At 38.1% G+C, this 20,221-nt stretch overlaps 3 protein-coding genes across 4 annotated transcripts; 1 reads left to right on the forward strand and 2 right to left on the reverse strand.

The window, feature by feature from the left end:
* Nucleotides 1-595: 595 nt before the first annotated feature.
* Nucleotides 596-11,171, reverse strand: LOC105383274 (proton-coupled amino acid transporter-like protein pathetic). The gene is made up of 6 exons (XM_011553306.3): nt 10,794-11,171; nt 10,450-10,627; nt 9,166-9,523; nt 8,018-8,193; nt 4,047-4,219; nt 596-2,272 (listed from the first exon to the last, which is right to left on the reverse strand). Exons 1-6 carry the CDS (start codon nt 11,062-11,064, stop codon nt 2,040-2,042), a joined length of 1,389 nt encoding a protein of 462 aa, XP_011551608.2. The 5' UTR covers nt 11,065-11,171; the 3' UTR covers nt 596-2,039.
* Nucleotides 11,172-12,121: 950 nt separating this feature from the next.
* On the forward strand, nt 12,122-16,981 carry LOC105395882 (5'-AMP-activated protein kinase subunit beta-1). 2 transcript variants are annotated; one of them, XM_038119086.2, is made up of 5 exons: nt 12,122-12,575; nt 13,146-13,292; nt 13,845-13,976; nt 14,304-14,402; nt 15,563-16,981. In XM_038119086.2, the coding sequence occupies exons 1-5, from the start codon at nt 12,258-12,260 to the stop codon at nt 15,707-15,709; spliced, it is 843 nt and encodes a 280-aa protein (XP_037975014.1). In that variant the 5' UTR covers nt 12,122-12,257; the 3' UTR covers nt 15,710-16,981. The 2 variants fall into 2 exon arrangements, with proteins under 2 accessions (XP_037975014.1, XP_037975015.1); XM_038119087.2 differs by having other exon boundaries at nt 13,146-13,289.
* Nucleotides 16,972-19,805, reverse strand: LOC105383276 (UDP-galactose transporter senju). Its single transcript, XM_011553309.3, has 4 exons — nt 19,641-19,805; nt 19,278-19,401; nt 18,749-18,932; nt 16,972-18,506 (listed from the first exon to the last, which is right to left on the reverse strand). The coding sequence occupies exons 1-4, from the start codon at nt 19,720-19,722 to the stop codon at nt 17,844-17,846; spliced, it is 1,053 nt and encodes a 350-aa protein (XP_011551611.3). The 5' UTR covers nt 19,723-19,805; the 3' UTR covers nt 16,972-17,843.
* Between the last annotated feature and the right edge of the window lie 416 nt (nt 19,806-20,221).

Below are 20,221 nucleotides of genomic sequence, written 5' to 3' on the forward strand. Positions count from 1 at the left end.
CTTCTGTTTTATAAATCGATTTTAATCACAGAACCTTGAATCCTTCTTCTGAGGCTCAACTTGGGCCTTAGCGGGCCTTCTACGAATGCAATCGTAGAAGGTAGAAGGGGGTTTTCCGTATATTTATTCTCATGCTCATGTGATAAGGTTGCAGTCCGTATTGTAAGAGTAAGTACCGCAGGTTTCCTTGCGACATTGCCTTCACCGGCACTTCATTTTGAAAATAATTGATTGATAGCTTCCTACATGCCAGAATGGACCCCATCGACTCCCGAATATTGCCCGAATATGAGAACACGCACACACTAACTATCGGAAAATGCAAACATTAGAGAAATGTATTTTATTGTAAATTGCTATCATCTTCTTACCGCGTGAAGCAGTGGTAGACTAGCGTTTATCACTGAGGTTAGAGGATACAAATTAGTTTGCAATCACTGTCTCCCTAGGATCACCAGGATGCGCCAGACGTATGTAAGGTACAGTGGGTACTGGGTACGTCTCAACCAAGCTCTTCCAGTCCACCCCATTATTCCTATATCAACTATGACTACCTGACAAATGGTGTAACTTTTACAAAAGCAAAAAACACATATTTCAATATAAGGTTTATTATGTCATTATTCGGTACACGCACATTAACAGGGAATCTTAAATTAGGTAGGTACATGTATAATTATAATGCTAGGTAATGCTCACAAAGCCGAGTCAACAGATTCAGCTGCACAGATACCCATCCAGCATATAACAACACCTCAAATAATAGATCTCCCTGTATACTTAGTCCATTATTTACTTAAACATTGGTAGAAATAAATTACTCTTCAATTTATCTAACATCAATTTGGTAGGTCAGGCAAGATAGGTTTAAGTTTAGGTAGGTATAGCAGACTGCAGAGAAACCTGACCTCTGTCAGAGTGACAATATTACTGAGCTTTCTTTGCAATCCACTGTACATTTAATATTTCATATTTATTTTATATTTTTATATCTAAGTACAGAACATCAATAGAGAGCACACTAGTGTTAAATATATAATCTAAAAAGTATTTAATATCTATGCAAGGAGAAATTCTTCAAATGTATCAATAGCCAAACAACACATTAGCAATACAATTTATTGACTAATAAAAACAAAACAAAATACTTCATTTTCATGCTCATAGCCACATCTACATCACTGGTACATTACCATTCAACAGGAATAAAGTTTACATACATCTATAGCCTCTCAAAACGATTATAATATAATATATGATTAATATTTGGTAATAATTTAGGTAGTTCACTATTCTGCAAATAATTATAGCGATATAAATTACAAATATAGTCAGCACATCAAAAATGTACGTCCCAAAAACGTTTCGCGAGAAATTTAAAACAAATAATTAAAAATCTATTGTGTCTGGTGATGTAACATAGGTCAACGATACGTGAGTGATTAAATAACTTAACAATGGCTTATTAAATGCGATATCTCTGGAAATATCTTCAAGGAAAAGCCAGCTGTAGTTTTTTTAAGTTAAATGCGGCCATTACTAAAGTTAACTGATTACATTTATATCAAAATAAACTCCTTATAAAATTCTTAAAACGTCTATAACAAAATAATAGCTACAAAACAAAATGCAGTCAAAGAAATATTTTATGTTAATGATTTAGTAACAAATAAAATCACAATATAAATACCTAACGACATCATAGGGAACATACTGGAATGCCAGTAATTATCACAAGTTACATAAAAATAGCTAAACAACTATAAAGTTAAATGTAAAATAAATATTCGAATCTTAGGACAAAACCATAATAATCTCACTAATTGATAGCAACGTCAATTAAAATATTGGTTTAAAGGTAAGCAGTACAGTTCACAATATAGATCTCTCGTTTTACGCCTAATACTGACTAATATTTAATATTTCAAAAATATATCGTTTAACCTCAAGGTTTTGTCTAAATATTCTCGTCGCGAAATAAGTTGCGACGGTACATTATTGTCTATGTTTCCATCTCGTCGTCAAAGCATTCCTTACACTTACTTAACTATACTCTCGAGGCTAGCGTATGTGCCGAAAACGAACCCGGTTATGCCGAAGATGACGATCAGTATGTCCTTGTAGAGGATCCAGCCGTGTTTGCCGAACTGGTCGGGCCAGAGCGTGACGATCTCGATGATGGGCGGGAAGATGAGCGCGAGGGCCGAGCTGCTGAAGGCGCCCACCAGGCTGATGATGCTGCTGAGGTTCGGGATCAGCTGTGCGGCCGCGACTGAAGATTTACGGAAATTGTAAAAATTTACTACGTTGTATTGGGTAAAGAAAATTTACTTAAAAGTTATTGTAGTCAATGATGTCGGGAAGGTGATGATTGTAGCCATGTTTCATATTTTATATTCATCTCCTTTCTGCTCACTATACTACTTTTGCAACACACTGTACCTGTACTATACATATACCTATATCGCATTGACAGAATGCATCGAATGATGTGAAGTGAATCTTTTGGGTACTTCGACTGGAAACTTGGCAAAGCCAGCTTGTCTTTAGTAAACCAGAAAGCCAAACAACCATCGGCATCCCTATTCTGACCCTGGGAACAGTAGGTATAACTACATAATCTAGAACGATTAAACGAGGAAGAGCCTTGACCCAGATGGCACACACAAAGGGATTATGAAAATAAGTATTCTTCGTTCGTCAAAAGAAAACAAACATTTCGGCATAGTAATACTTTTTCCATTTCAATTTATTATGTGTTGTATGAGTTAAAATGAATAGATAACTGCGGACAGACGACCTCGCATCGTTTATCTATAAAACCTACTCGCTCGACTGTGTACACCCAGCGGCATCGTATTTCTATGCTAATGTTATCAACTTGGTGGGCGAATTGGTTCCCTTTCCCTTCGAGCTTCAATGGAAAAATTTCCGGCGGGAGAAAAGTTTCCCTTCGTCGTTGCGTAAGGAGAGAAACGCATTCGTAATCATGTAAACACAAACATGAGTGCGATGCTCTTATACATATTTATTAAGGTGAGTTTAGGGATGTACGAGTGGTGAAGCTTTAGCTGTAAGATTAAAGTAATAAGGTGTATTACGAGTATGTCGACTGTTTATTTGTTCTCAAAATTGTATATTATGACAAGTTTATTCAGTAATTTGTAATTTAGTTCAGTCTACTTTAGTGATTGTAAAACGAGTCCTTTATAATTATTTGCAGTAATTTTTACTTGCTAAATAAATGAGTGGTTTATATTTTTTAATAACTATGCAGATATTTCGGTCGCTTCCGTTGTTTTATGTTCTGTATCAAGTGTTTGTAAGAAACGTTTTTCTACTTTCGGTTTGAGTTCGAGACAGCTAAACAATAGTAGTGTAAATGAAGTAGTCAAGTCAGCATATTTTTCATGCCATAACATCGATAAGAGCCCTGTGAGCCTTGAGTCTTCAACAACACTATAGTTCGGCCTTGACCATTCGGCACACATTCTTGAGGTCTTTGGCCTTTTGGAATGGAATCTGGTTCATGCAATACTGGTTTTTATTGGACGTATATGCATTCGATTCATGTATTCCATTTACGTATAACTTTTCATACCAAAGCAGTAGATAGGTACGGCTGGTCAATACACTCAGATCAACACAACAATAAAAATAATTATAAGTTCCCACGAGGGTGCAATGATTCATTTATCGACTGTCTTATGTACCTGTCTCATAATATTGTAAATAATGGAAAACCCATATTTTAATTTTATAGGTAATGTAATAGTTAAATTACCTAATAGGAAGAGCCATGGTGACCTAACGGGTGAGATCTCATCCTGGTGAGTTCAAATTTTGTCATGCACCAACGAATTTACGAAGTATACTTTATAACCTGTTCTCTTACGATCGATGGAGGAAAACATCGCGGGGAAACCTGCACATCAAAATTATACATAATATAATTATGTGGCAAATTTTATCCCGCATCACCCGCGGGACAACGCTTTTAGGGCAGCTATACACTATAATCTATATGTATACTCAAGAATACTCACAAGTGGTAAGAAACAGCACGATCCTGGTGACCGACTCGCCGTGCACCAGGTACTTCTCGTCGGTGAGGCGCGCGCGCACCACGGGCCACACGATGCTCATCGGCACGTAGAACTGGAGACCGTAGGACAGGAAGATCGACGCCGTCATGACAGCGCGAACGCTGTGCGCTAGGCTGGAAGAAAATGTGCCTGTAAGAATGTAAAGTCGGGGAAATCTATGGTTACCCGAAGGTAAGCGTCCCCATTCAACATCGTACGCAACGGACGCATCGCATTCAGCAGTATTTGTATGGAAATTCACATATGAGCATCCATTTCATCGGCACTGCCTGCGCCGTTTAACGATACATTTATGAAGTTTCGTTTGGTCCGATATAAAAAATACAAATACAAAAAAAAGTGTGTTAAAGCTATTTCAAAGTTCACCGATAGTCCTGCACCTAAACCCGATTTTCAATCTTTCAGGCATATCCTAGAACCAAATATTGGTTTTGAAACTAATTGATGATGATGATGATGATGAAATCCTCTTATCCCTCATCAGGGACATAGGGCTCGAAGAAAGGATTTCCACTTCTCCCGATCCTGCGCGGCCGCTTCCAGGTCGTCCCAGCCGAGACCAGTTGATGCAGCCTCCTTTTCAACTGACCGCCTCCAGGTGGTACGGGGGCGGCCCGGCCTTCTCTTCCCCTTCGCTTGCCATTTCAACCCTTGTTTGGACAGGTGATTGTCTGGTCTCCGCAGCACATGCCCAATGCAGCGCCATTTCCTGAGTAGGATCTCCTTGTCAATGGGTGTCTGGTCAGTCATCTCCCACAGTCTTGCGTTAGATATGGTTCGTGGCCAGTAGATCCCCAGTATGCGCCTCAGACATTTGTTCACGAACACCTGAAGTCTACTGGTTACTTCATTCTTAACGAGCCATGTCTCGCACCCGTACAGGAGGACCGACTTGACATTGGAGTTAAAAACTCTGATCTTGGTACGCCGAGTGATGATGCGAGACGTCCAAACAGGCTTCAGTTGCGCATATGCAGCTCGGGCTTTGTTGATGCGTGCTTCTACATCCGCCTCCGCTCCGCCCAGTGGGTCCACGACGCTCCCCAGGTAGGTAAAACGCTGCACTTGTTCGACAACGTCGCCGTTCACATATATGGGGGCTGAATCGGAGGTATTTAGGCGCATATCTTTGGTCTTGCTACAGTTGATGCGCAGGCCTTCCTCAGCAGCAACGTTTGCGAGGTCATCGGTCTTGGACTGAAGATCGTCACGAGATGTCGCGAGTAAGCAGAGATCGTCGGCGAAGTCTATGTCTTCGAGGGTCTTATCCTGCAACCATTGTAGTCCCCTCTCTTCTTTACTACTCACTCTACGCATCACGTCATCCAAGACTACAAGAAAGAGAAGCGGGGACAGCAAACAGCCCTGTTTGACTCCGGCAGTGACTTATCGGTTCTGTTAGTTGGCCTTTGTGCATCACTCGGCAAGAGGAACCCTCATAAAGGCATTTGATTATTTGTATAACCTTGGCCGGTATACCTCTTCGCCTAAGGATTCGCCAAATGCTAGACCATTTCACCCGATCGAAAGCTTTTTCGAAGTCTACGAACAGAGTATAGAGTTCTTTCCGCATTTCATTGCACTGCTCCAGAATCACTCGCAGTACGTTGATCTGGTCGGTGCAAGATCGCCCCGCTCTGAATCCACTCTGTTCGTCCCTCAGCGTGTAGTCAACTGCGCTTCTCATTCTGTCTAGCAGGACTTTGCTCAGAATCTTGGAGCACACCGGCAACAGGTTGATTCCTCGCCAGTTGGAGCATTGGGACAGGTCACCTTTCTTCGGTAGCTTAATTATAATGCCCTCCTTCCAGCTGTCAGGTATTTGGCCCGTTTCCCAGACCGCTGTCATCAGGGGCAACAATATATCAGCTGTTACGTCCGCGTTTGCCTTTAATGCTTCCACTGGGATGCCATCATTTCCAGGAGCTTTACCACACTTTAGGCCATTGATGGCACGTGCAATTTCAGCCTTGTCCGGAGGATCAACTTTGATGTCTAGAACATTACATTCTAGGTCGACATCGCTGTCAGCCTCTGCTGCGGCTTCATTGTCCAGAGTGTGGAAGACCTCGTTGAAGTGCTCATGCCATCTGCGCAATTGTTCTTCCAGCGTAGTGAGCACCTTTCCTGCTTTGTCTACTACTGGCCGCGTTGTCGGTGGTTTATTGCAAAGCTCTCTTCCGGCACGGTATAGCTCTCTGGTGTGTCCTGCGTGCGCCGCCAGTTCCGCTCTTCGGGCTATCGATGCAGCTCTCACTCGTTTGTCCCTCTTAGCACTGCGCTTTATGTCGCTTTCACATACAAAATATTCATAGGCAAGGATCTCTTTGATGTTCTGGTCGTTTTCCGCATTAAGTTTCTCTTTGATGGATTTTCGGTGTAATATTTTATTCCATGTTTCAGCGGATATCCATTCCTTCTTCTGCGGGTTACTGTGGCCTAAGAACATTTCGCAGCAATTGAGCAGTACACCTTTAACAGCGCTCCACTGTTCCTCCACTGAAGCTTCTTCAACCCTCTGCGTGTGGTACTGGTTGTGTAATTCCACACTAAATTCATGCTTCCTGTCAGGATTCTGGAGTTTGGAAACATCGAAACGCCGAGATAATGTGGTTGTCTTACTCTGCACCTTTGCTATCTTCAGGCGGATTTTTGCCACTATGAGATGGTGGTCACTGTTCACGTCTGCTCCTCTTCGGTTACGGACATCTAATAAAGAGTGTCGCCATTTCCTACTTATCATGACGTTTGAAACTAATTATTATTATTAAATTCTTTATTGCACAAAGTAAATTGGTACAAAGGCGAACTTAATGCTAAGCAGCATTTTCTACCAGTTAACCTTTGGTGATGTTGAAAAAGTGATTGGTAGTGTTAAGGCTTTGACGATAGAAGATGGTATATTGAGTACCTAACCGAAATATAATATACACCTATACTTACAATATAAATAACTAATGTATTTACTAAATTGGTACAAAGGCGAACTTAATGCTAAGCAGCATTTTCTACCAGTTAACCTTTGGTGATGTTGAAAAAGTGATTGGTAGTGTTAAGGCTTTGACGATAGAAGATGGTATATTGAGTACCTAACCGAAATATTAATATATACCTATACTTACAATATAAATAACTAATGTATTTCCCGGCCGAGAATCGAGCTCGGGTTTTCTCCGCTTAATACTTAATTAGGTGTTCCTAAGTACTAACGGTAATCTGGTAAAATTATTAGTTAAAAGATTAAACTAATAATTATTTTAATTACAAGAGTCGATGACCCTACGCAAACACATTAACATCTGGAACATTTATCAGTATGAATGAGTGTGTTTTTCGTGTGATTGTTTGTTAAAACTTTTCCAAAGCGGAAACTAGATCGAAAATAATATAACTTAATTAATTTTTGTCCTAGTTTTGTCTATCTGAAATGGTCAATAGGGTTATCTGTACTCTTGAGAGATTGGTGTACGTTTCTTTATTTAATTAATGATAACAATCATGCGAAACAACAATTGAGATTGTGAGATGTCTGCTCCCGGTATTTCGTTTCTCATTATAGGAGTTATGAAGCTTGTAGTTACGTACGGAAAGCTATGTTATATCAGTTTATATATTATATTATGTATATTGAAAATATCTAGCAGATGAGGTTAGTTTCTAACTCACCTCATCCCACCAACATTTTCTAATTTTGATCTGTATACAGATTTCAAAAGAAATAAGTACATTTGTTACACTCCTTTGATACCTAGGTGTTCTTGTTGCAAACAATAGAGCTAAACTAAGCTTAACAGGTTTTGTCACGATTCTGAAAGGATTAGCCGTTCCCATTAGCGTCACTCGAAGAGGCTCTTTTGGTGCACCCAATCCTTTATAAACTAAAAAAAACGACAATAAATCTTTAGACTTACAGGGTGCTCGGTAAATTCAGCGTGATGCTTCCCCTGACCAGGTCTCCAAACTTCAGGTATCCGAAGAAGCCGATGGCGGTGTAGAGACAAGCCACGATCACCATGCCAGTGTTCAGTACACCCGTCCAGCCGCCGAAGTCTTCTGGCGTTTTCATGTTATTCTCAAGAGGAAGCACCTGAAAATGGGCGGCGTTTATTTAGAAAATGTATGTGCGGGCCTCCAATTTTCAGCCAGCTTGTATCGAAGTTCATTGCGAATGGCGGCTTTAAAGGCGTGTGGGCGCCGGTGTTGGTACTTGGGGTGGTTCTATCGATTGGGTATATCGAGTACCGTAACCGATACTGAGAATCAACACGATGAAGTGATATGACTTGATATCTGTCGAAGAGTCTAGGTGAACTCGACTAAACTAACTTAAACACACATCTCCCCGACCGGGTATCAAACCCGGGACCCTCGGCACAACAGGATTTTTTTACCAAAACTTCGCCATTCGTCGTCGTACTGGTCATATCTACCAAAAACTTAATATTGAATAAGTAATATAATTTATGACTTTTACCTACTTTCATTCATTTGGCTTTGTGTGTAATAGTTATGCGATGCTTATCAGGCATAAGCATAGAACCTATAGAACCACATAAACGGGAGAAAGCAATAAAGTTGGGTCGATAAGATCTCCATTTGTGTGGGTGGCTTCATTCCTATGACATAGCCGACGGCGCCGTCCACAGCTGTATGTATGTTACGGGCATAATGCGAAATCCACACCGTAAATTAACCATACTCACGAGCAATGAAAAATTGCCAAGTGACACATGGAACGGCAACTTTATCATTGCTCGCGAGTGTATTATTGCAAAATAAATATGGTTAGGCACAGAAAAAATACATCCTAACTAATATTATAAATGCGAAAGTAACTGTGTCTGTCCGTCTGTCTGTCTGTGTGTCTGTCTGTCTGTCTGTTACTCTTTGACGCCAAAACTACTGAACGGATTTAAATGAAATTTGGTATACAGATGGTCTAGACCCTGAGAAAGAACATAGGCTACTTTTTATCCCGGAATTCCCGCGGGAAAACTTTTTAAGGCGAAGCGAAGCGCTTGGGAACAGCTAGTAAAATATAATGTTAAATTCAACTTACCACGCCAATTCCCTCAAAAGCATATATAGCTGTACCGAAGTACAAGGGTAGGTGATGCCATCCAGCAAAATATGGTACGGACTCCGTGGGCGGCAGTTTTTGCAAAATGTAGTAAAATATTATAATCAGCCCCCAAGCAGTCATTATTGAGGCGACCAGCGAAACTGGCGTCAGGTACTTTAGGCTTCTGACTAGGCAGAGTGCGTACATCGGCAGAAAGATCATGTCCAAGTATACATGCACGTCCCAATCGATGCCCAAGAATCTAAACATGTCCTGCAGGTTAGTCGCCACAAACAAGAAATAGACACAGCAAAATCCCAGTTGCGTTATCACGAGGAATATGTTTACGATATTCCTGAAACAATCGACGTAAGAGTTGAGTACCTACTTTCATTACTTAACATTTTTTTTGTAAGGATTAAACATCATCATCATGAGCGATCAATCGTCCACTGCTGGAAATAGGTCTGATAATGTAACACCAACTATAAAACACCCAGAATCAACAAGTCGTAAAAAGGTTGTTTTTCGGTTTGTGGTAGGTATTTCTAGCAGCATATACATAAATTCATTATTTAAATGAAAAATATAATTTATCAGGAGGTAGCAAAGAGTTATTTTCTGCCTATGTATCTGAATCTCTTGAAGAACTTGGGATGCTCATAGTGGATCTTCATCTTAATCACACTCACTAAATATGTGGGTCCATACACTTTTGTGGATCATCTACTATCACTTAATAGTGTACTCATTAAACTGAAATACTGAAATGTATGCAATAGTAGTTGTATACTTTTAGTATAGATGTCAACTAGTCAAAATATTAAAGAACAAAACTTTTGGAAGTTTCCTAAATTGGCCCAATAAAATTGATTAATGATTATGTTATCTTGAAATTAAGGAATGCATGTTATTTTGTTTGTCTTACTGACTGTCTGACCTGTACCTCATTAAATTCTGCTATTTGATATTCCATTCAGATATTTAGTTACTGCCAAAATTTTTGCTTAGAATACCACTGGAAATTTCAAAATGTCCATTTTACAAACCAAGCTATGGATGTGTGTGGCAAACTTTATCCAAACCAATAGGCACAATGTTTTTCATGATTTCAGATTAAAAGAGTGTGTGAACTTTACTATAGAATATAGGTAATTGAGTTGAAAACAGTTTCTAATTACATAAATCACCACACAATTAGCATTATTAGTTATCTGGCCACAAAGTAAACACAAACAAATAAACTTTCCACCAATTACACACTGAGCTTGGCCTACTTACCTCATTTTCTTGGCATAGGGTCTCATTGAGGCAGGTCCAGAGTTGAAGGCCTCTTCAACCACTTCTGCAAAGTTCAGAGCTGGTCTCTGGCTGCGGATGCACAGCTCGTGGGCACAGTTCACCAGGATGTGCATGCAGTGGGTGCATATCGCTCCCATGAACAGAGTACCGAAAACACCTGAAAAATGAATTATTGTATGAATGATAAACATTAAGTTGTATGACCTACCAGGTTCTAGTTATCTGTTTTCTTATTTTGGGTCAGCAGGTCATACCGCTAGATCTAGACTAATATAAATAGTACGCTCATAAGTAAAATACAATACAAATCTTAGCTTACGTACCAAATATCAGACCAGAGTTTTTAAAGGCATCAGGCATAGCCAATATACCTGTGCCTATATTTCCTTTCAACAAATGGATAAGAGTATCCAGATTTGAAGTCGGGTGCTCCAGCACCCGTTCCGATGATGGATTATAATCATTTTGTTTTAGTTTCTCTTCTTTCGGAGATAAAGTTGGATCAACCACTAGTTCAACAGCAGTTTGGTGTTCTGCATTTTCGACAATAGGTGTACTGGGCCCAGTAAGAAGCGGTTGTTTCTCATCGCTCATTATTAATAGTGGTATAACAAAACTAGAGTAAATTCATTCGAAAAATCCGATTGTTTAGCAACACAAGTTATCACCTTGCTTGATCAACTCTCAATGAGTGAATGAATTAAATTTACTTTACTTCATTGATTCTATTTCGGAAACGTCAAAAGTGACCGAATGAAAAATGCGTCCACCAATCACAACAAATCTATTCACAGATTATTTTGAGATTAATCAAATAAAATAATCGATTACTAATACTAACGAACCAAATATTATTTTATGAATGGATAGACAAAATTTCATACCTATTTCAAAGCGTTTCATGTAGCTGCGTACAGACCGGTCAAACGAACGCCAACGAACGGGTATCGTTGACCTTCGTTGCTGCAATCTGCCCTGTATTATGTTTGATAAATAATAATAATAATAAAATTCATTATTTACAGGTAAGACCCATTAAAATACAAATACAATAATAGTAATATTAAAATAATAAGTAAAATAAAAAAAAATAGTAAAATAAATATCCATCGTTGGGCGTTCATTGGCCGTTCGTTGGGCCGGACATTCTATCTTTAAAATAACAATATTGGAAGGTAGATAAAATTAAAATGGAAGTTTTGTAGTGGATGGATTTGTGTGTTGTGATAAACTTTTACGATGTCCCCGTGTAAAACGGCCTCTACATGCCACTGTACTGTATTGTACATTAGTGCTGACACACTAGCGGACGCGGCTTACGGACGCGGCTGTCAGCCGTGACTTAAGGAGCCCACACACTAGTGGACGCGGCTTACCGCCACACTAGTGGACCGGCCGCGACTGATAATGTGCACGGTCTTTTGGGACAGTTCGTGCCAGATCGCGCTCGGACGTCTGAAAGCTGAAGGTCAGTCCAAGGTTACGTCCGCGACTTACGTCCGAGAGCGATCTGGCACGAACTGTCCCAAAAGACCGTGCACATTATCAGTCGCGGCTGACAGCCGCGTCGTTAAACCGCGTCCGCAAGCCGCGTCCGCTAGTGTGTCGGGGCCTTTATGATTCAGGCTAATCGTACTCTGTGAGTGTTGTTTATCCTTATCTGTTGTCATTGTCAAAAATATTCTACGATTTACCATTTGCTAAAATAAATTTGGTTATTTTGGTCGGATTTCTAGTCATTAAATACACGAAAACTCTACAAACAACTCTTTATTCAAAGCGTTAATATGGGGAACGCTGGCAGTAATCACCCAAAAGAGTGGAGCAGGGACACGAGTGCGAAAACACCAGATATTGCGCCGTCCTCGCCAACTAAGGAAGGAGAGGCCTTCACATTCGACAAAAAGGTAGACGACGACCGCAGCGGTCGGGATGATGACAATAACATTGAAGACGGAGCTCCGTACTACACTAAAGCAGCGCCTGAGAGCGACGAAGAGTTTGTCCGCAGGGAGCGATCCAATACGTTGACCAGTCAAAGCAAAGAGGTTGATGAGCTAAAAGTATTACCTACAGTATTCAAGTGGGAGGGTGGAGGTAAACAGGTCGGTACCATCTTACAATTATAGTATGAATTCTCGCATGTAAAACTAAAAAACTACTACACTGTATGATACAAGCCACCATTCTGATGTGAGAAGTTGAAATTGTCTTTTTATAAGATTTATAAAGGAATCAAATATTGTTATTGTAATGTGTTGATATTGAAAATTTATTAGATAAAGGGCAAATATATTCACAATGGGATCTGTGAGCAAGTGTGTGTAGTGAACCTACAGTCGTCGAAATATAATAGGCCCGTTTAGACAGCTACACAAATTTGCTATTTACTCTTGATTTACCTGATGAAATGCATAAAAAAACACATAATATGGCTTATTATTTAACGGCCGAAATTAAAAAGAACTTTTAAAGCACCAAAAGTTACTTATTGTTTAGATTTTTTATGATTTATGTTTGACACCTGCTGTCATCCCATACATTTTGGAGCTGTCCAAACGGGCCTCTTATATTTCGACAACTCAACTGTAGGAGGACTAGCCCTTTCAAACAAGAAAATTGAAATATTTATTCACTAAATGTTTAATTCATTATTTTTCATATTATGTTTCCAGGTGTTTATCAGTGGAACATTTACTGAATGGAAAACTATACCAATGGTGAAGTCACACGGAGATTTCGTCACAATAATAGACTTGCCAGAAGGAGAGCACCAGTACAAATACTTTGTTGATGGTGAATGGCGCCATGACCCTACAGTGGTATTACCTTTCATATTACTTTTTAATAACAATGTCCATTACAATTATGCAATAATTGCAGTAGGTTATGTAGTTGCAATGTTTGTGTTAAACGTATTATGCTCTAAACATAATCAAAAATGTACCTACAGTTAACATAATTATATTTTAGTATTCTAGCCTTATCTTTCTAGTCATGTAGGTAGTCCTTATCATAATCAGAAATCTAAAACAAATTCAAACTGCTCATGTACTGTGTGAGAATACTCAACTCTATTATCATGATAATGAACATTGCAAAATCAGGTCATCTCAAACAAATAGGTTTTTATAAAATACAATAATGAAGCATCCATAGTAGAGCTGAAAACATCTGACATTTGGCTTGCCCACTTACCCATCAACTCTCTCAACACAAGCTTGCTTGTGTTCGGGTCCACCAACCCACACTCGATCAGCATGGTAGACTAGGCCTAAAACCCTTCCTTCATCGGATTTGGTAGGGAGACCTGCCCCAGCAGGACATGATGGGTTGTCAGTTGTGGCAAAAATATAATTTGATGTTTTTTTCAGAAATTGGTGGACAATGGGATGGGGTCTAAAAATAACATGGTGTCTGTGAAACTGTCAGATTTTGAAGTGTTCCAAGCACTGGCCAAGGACAGCGAAGGCATCCACAGCGGTGCCCAGACTGAATACTCACAGGTAATCAAGTCATGTTAATATTAGATTCAGCCCCTATTTTTAAAATAAAAAAACAGCATAAAAATGCTGACACAGGTAGGATTTGCCTCTGTACCGGAGAGGGGCACATGACACTAGTTAGCAGAATTATAAGTTATATCCAAAATATATTAATGGTAAGACATGCATTTTTGAAGATATAAAAATATTTAGAAGGTGATGTAAAGTATCTCAATTCATACTTGCATTCCTCATCTGGACATATCCACTCTCCAATGTCAAACAAATGGTTCTATTGACTACACCATGAGCCCTGTAACAAATATGTATATACGTATTTTGTTTTAGGAGATACCTCAATCGAAGCCGTGGGAGAAAGTGTCGGGGCCCCCGATACTCCCGCCGCACCTGCTACAAGTTATTTTAAACAAAGACACACCCTTATCTGTAAGTATCCATCATTAAATTTAAGGCGTGCATGATAGGTGCCCTGCCCAGTGCATTATCACGGGTTTATTATTTATAGGTATTTTTTGGCGCACTTTAGCAAAGTAACTGACCTTAAGATATAACTGGCCAATCCTTTCAGCATGTTGACAAACCCTAGTGTAGCTATAGTTTTTGTCACCGAAATGATACTCCTTAGACACAGAATTGCTTTGAGTGATATTTACTAAATACACCTAAAAAACATAAATACACCTATGTATGTATGTATTTAGAACAGCAATAAAATAGTAAAGTGAGACCACATCATCGAATTTATCTATCATAGTGTTTCCATATTTACCCACTTTATTATGCCCACGCGTCCTAGTTTGCCTTTTAGTTCGTCAAAATAGAAGCAACCACATGCCAAGGGAATAGGGTACAGAATTGTCTGACTGTGATTAATTTACATCTTTGTAGTAGGTACAGTGAGGGATTATTCAGTATAATGTTTCAGAATCGTTTCTATGATCCATCATTGCACTGTGGATTCCATAACTAATCCCCCAATTAAGATTTATTATTGGACAACCTTAAGATCATTCAATATTCGTGTTTTAAAACTGCTAACTCGCATGCACTATTAGCAGTTATCATAACTTGAAAAGAATACGTTATTTTTAAATTTCCATAACAATCCACTATCACTCAGTCATCTGCAAAGGCTACAAGTTTAACATTCATTTCTTATTTATTATCCTCAAATACATGACGGTACTTAATCTTACATAATATAATATGATGTGTCTATTTATTTCTCATGGTTAGATAGATAAATAATTCCTTGTTTAATGTTTATCACATAATATGAGTCATTATCAATTTATCTAACTATGTATTACTAACACAGGTGTGTACCTATATCCGTAAGCATAAAACCTAATCTTTCATATCAACTGCAACATTTACGATCGTATCGCTCGATTGTAACTGCACACATGAGAGTTTCTCCAGCTAGTCATGAATCGAACTAAAGTTGTTATGAAATGTGTACCTTTAATGCCACGAGATACAGTCGTGGTTAGCGCAGCACCGCTCCTTAACTTCGTTTTTTGGAAACTAGAGTATCCCTCCAGTATCGTAAGAAACGATTAACTATAATGAGGAATTGTTCGCAGTGCGAGCCGACCTTGCTTCCGGAGCCCAACCACGTCATGTTGAACCATCTGTACGCGCTGTCGATCAAAGATGGCGTCATGGTCCTCTCAGCCACGCACAGATACAGAAAGAAGTACGTCACCACTCTACTCTACAAGCCAATTTAATATATCCAATGCCATTTACTTAGGTCCAATAGTTTAAATTATATGCTTAGAAAAGTTCTTATGAAGTGCCTACACTTAGGTAATTAATGGAATTTAATTCATGTCGCCAGCTTCTACTTTGTTCTTCTAGAAAATTTAGTAGGTATTAGAACAACATGTAACGATAAATTCTTCGGTCTTGGGGTCCATTCTCACGTAAAGACGGTGAAATTAATTTGTATTGTATGGCTTTTATTGAAGTATTTTTATTAAGATATCCATATCGCCTCGCATATTTACTTCACAGCTGGTTTATATTTACCAAAGAGACATTAATTAATTACATGTTAAATCTTACCATGCCTAAAAATATTCACTAATTCTTTACTCAGCTGAGCAAATCGTCAGTTAGGTATATTAGAAACAAATGAAAGTAGATTTTATAACACCAACTAGACTTAACAAATGTCTTACCGTTATTCCCCGAATCAGTTTTATTTCGTAAATATAACTCAAACGATTATGAAACCACAATTTGCCCCGCAAACCTAAAACTCATTTAGTCACGTTGTCCGTTGACAAGTTGTTTTTAAGCCACCATCGTCGTAGGTACATCAGTCAATGTCAATGCACGTCCACTGCTGGATATAGCACTCTCTCCCGGCATTCTCCATCCAACCATGGACCGGCCGCCTGACGAAGCCTCTGGTATCTGGTAATTTACAGTCTGCAAGCTTCCAAATATATCTGCCCACCCTCACGTAAATCAGCGCCATGTCCATATAAATACCTAAATTAGGGGTGCTCAGATATCTGTAGCAGGTTATTTTCATAGACTATCCCTGCGGGGATTACAGTCATGAGCATATATGTATGTTGTATTCAAAGAACTTACAGGTTTAATAAACTCATTAACAGCTTCAGACCAATGTTTACTAGGTAATTACCCGTATGAAATAACTAGGTACATGTTTATCAATTCAGAAACTAGATGGGTACTCTGTACCGTTACTGAAATTCAGTGGTTAATTTATCCTAATATGAGTTCACTTACGATAGGGTATTGTGTTTATAAAACAATTGGTACTTATGTTAGGTGCATACCTACCTTACAAATGCGTGTTATTCTTAACTATTAGCTGGTGTATTATTATTATTTAGTGATGAATTCCCTTATTTAACAAAATATTAAGATAAGTCGGTTGCGGAGAATGTGTGATAATAATTATGTTAGATTGTCATAGTAATTTGTGTAGTTTATTTAATGTAAATAAAATAAATAATGCTGTTAAATCAATGTCTATTTTTTACACACCACTCAATCAATAATAAATTACAATAAAATGCAACTAAATTTATGATACATACCTACTTACATTTATAATTAAAATAGTGGCACTGGTACATCTTTTGGTAACTCCTTTTCAATATTTACATGCTCTTGCCTTCTTAAATTAATTAGTCATGATAATAATAACATAATCAAAATATTTAGCTTTAATTAAATTACTTTGAGATACTATCTTTATTAATAAGTACCAAAGTGTGAAATTCGCTGAAATACTTTAGCATAAGTGCAGTGCAGCAGTGTCAACTAAAACAAATAAGTACCTACCTAATACTGAACCAAATTAAGTTTACCTAATATTGTGATGCTTAATATCAATACTGCTGCTTTCTTATATTTTTTGAAACTTGAGAACGTACTCTTACGATGAAGAAAACATCGTGAGGTAACCTGCACAGATGCTAGATGTGCGCCCTAAGTGCATTGTATAGTACCCGTTGAAAACGGCGATACAGCTAGCGACCCGTAACTACAAATGTAGAGCGAAAAGCGGGTGGCTTGTGGGTTACGGGCCACCTCTGACTACCCCTTCGGCGATTAAAGTCGTGAGCATAATATTATGTATATTTCTATGATTACATAGGTATGTTGTTTTACAAAAATACCGAAAGTCTTTTCAAGTAATTCAGAATCTTAAATAAGAGAATATCCTTCTTGGATAGCAATAACCCAACTGGTTTAAAATGCAATAAAAATAGCAGTTTTTAAAACAAGTTGGATAGGTATAAAAAAGCGTCTAATAGGCACTTCTACTTTTTTTAATGATCTAAAAACCTTAATTTACCCTTGACATTATATATAAATAATTTAGTCATTTTCGGTCACAACTATCGGTAACAATAATTCCTTTTTATCTTTGGCTTCCATATCACTGCCTAAAACATTATTCACTGGATTCTTAAAATACATGGCAACAGCTATGCTCACTAAACATATCGAGATCACAGTATACCTCGTGATCAGTATACCAAACAGTAAATAACACACTACAGCTGTGATTATTAATTCTAATGCACTAGCATATGTCTTCAATATAGAATTGAGATTCTTTAGGAAAAAACTTGTTACTATACCAACTATCGCGCTATTTACAATTATAAGTATCACGTAAGTGTCGCCTAGCATCTTGAAATCCTCGAACACATCACACAATTCACCTTTAAATGTAAGAAAGATTAAATTGCAAACTACAGAGTCAAGATACATAAAGACATTCTGTAGAAATATGTCCACATCGGACCCCTGAGTTTTCAATAAATACTCATTGTATGTGCCGGCTAAGCAAGAGCAGAAGTTTTGGAAATTAATAGATATTGTGTAAACACTGAATATTGTTGCCCAAACACTGGTGTCAGTGGCGGCGCCTCCGGACTGCACGGCCGCTGCGTCGATGTTCTTGATCATACATCCAACTGTTAGCACTGCTAACGATATCCATTGCATGAATCCCAACTTCTTGTTAAATAAGCACTGTAATCAAAAATTTACATGAAATAAAGTTATAATTTTTTGACTAAAATGCATGTAAAAGTAATGAAAAATGATCTATTACACATAAAGGACTAAATTTACTTAAGCCATGTAGCATTATAAATAATGGCTAAAGATTTGAGTTTCTTCTTTATAAACATACACATTTATATTTTTTCTGTATTTGTAGGATATTAAGTATTATAGGGAAAACGGAAAATTTTATTGAAACAGTCACTAACCTGGAATAATATAGCTGTTAAAACAACTCTGAACTGCAGTAAAATGTAGTATGTGGTTGGATCATAATGGGCCAGATTAATGAAAGCTAAATTGTTATAAAAACAATAGAGCAGTGATGGTATGAAGTACAGAAACAGCAGTTTATGATTTATCATAACAGCTTCGAATATATTTGGCTTGTTTCTGAAATAAAGCAGATTCAAATCAGCAAATAGGGCAAACATCCTGCAGATAAAAGTTGGTCAATTTTACATTATGAATATGAAAAGGAATAAAATTGATATTTTTTTCTTAGATTCCTCTTCAGATAGTTGGAATAATGTTTCTTTTGTGCTAATTAACTTGAGCAGTTTTACTTAGCTAAGTGTTTATAAAGTTACACACTTTAATATTTATATTTAGGAGTTCTTTAATAGGTTTTGCTATCAGGTCCTCCATCAGGGTTTCCCCTGACTTATAGTACAAATTTGTTTGTTAGTATAATTTGGCTTTTAAACAACTGTATTATATTATAAACTGTATACTCACTCCCTCCTGTAAGTGTAGAGGGTTGCGGAAGCGACCAGCTTGAGCAGCTCCGACATGAACACCACCAGCGTCGTGTTGTAGTTGTAGCCGCCATACTCTGTCTTGGAAGCTGTTACAAAAACCCCTGTGCGAAATGAAAACTTTATTACAAAGTGACACATGCAGGTAAGTCTTACACTTTTATTTTTATTTATATGTGTAGAAAGTATTAAGAAAAAAAACCGTATTTTCTCTAGTAATTATTAAGAATTATTAGCTGCAGAGGGGGCGTACATCAAATTTCAGATGTGCAAATATTTTGTAAGTATTAAATATGTTTAGTGATTTTAAAAAAAACAACATTGATTATTACAAAACCCTTACCTTGGAATACAAAGAGAACGATATACAAGAAAAATATAATGAAAGCTTCTTTGTTGGGGAACAATTTATTCCATTCTCTCATTTTAGAAGCAAAATATTATTTAGGTACACTATTCGCAAGGTAATCTATTTGAATCACTTTTCTGTATCGACACCAGCTCAGCGTAAGCTCTAAGCTGTATACAAAAAGGTGGAATCAATATACTCCAATGTGCATAATGTTAATGATAAAACTGTTTATATTTGAGTTTTTCCCTATAACTTCAGATTATTTGTTTTCAGTCAACCAACTTCGCCTTCCACTGCCGAAGCCGAACAAACAAAACAAATCATTGACAGCAGAGCGACAGATTATTTTGACTGACTTGACAGTGACAAAAAGGTCAAAACAAAATATATTCTGTGGATCAGTAAAAAAATAGAGCTGTCTTTGGCACGGTCTCTCCGCTGGCGACTGGCGAGCTTGAAGCCAGCTTGAAGGCGCCGTCACATTAGCGGACGCGGCTTATGGATGCGGCTGTCAGCCGCGACTGATTAGTGTGCACGGTTTTTTGGGACAGTTCGTTCCAGATCGCTCTCGG

This window comes from Plutella xylostella, chromosome 12 (genome assembly GCF_932276165.1).
Source record: "Plutella xylostella chromosome 12, ilPluXylo3.1, whole genome shotgun sequence".
NCBI lineage: Eukaryota > Metazoa > Arthropoda > Insecta > Lepidoptera > Plutellidae > Plutella > Plutella xylostella.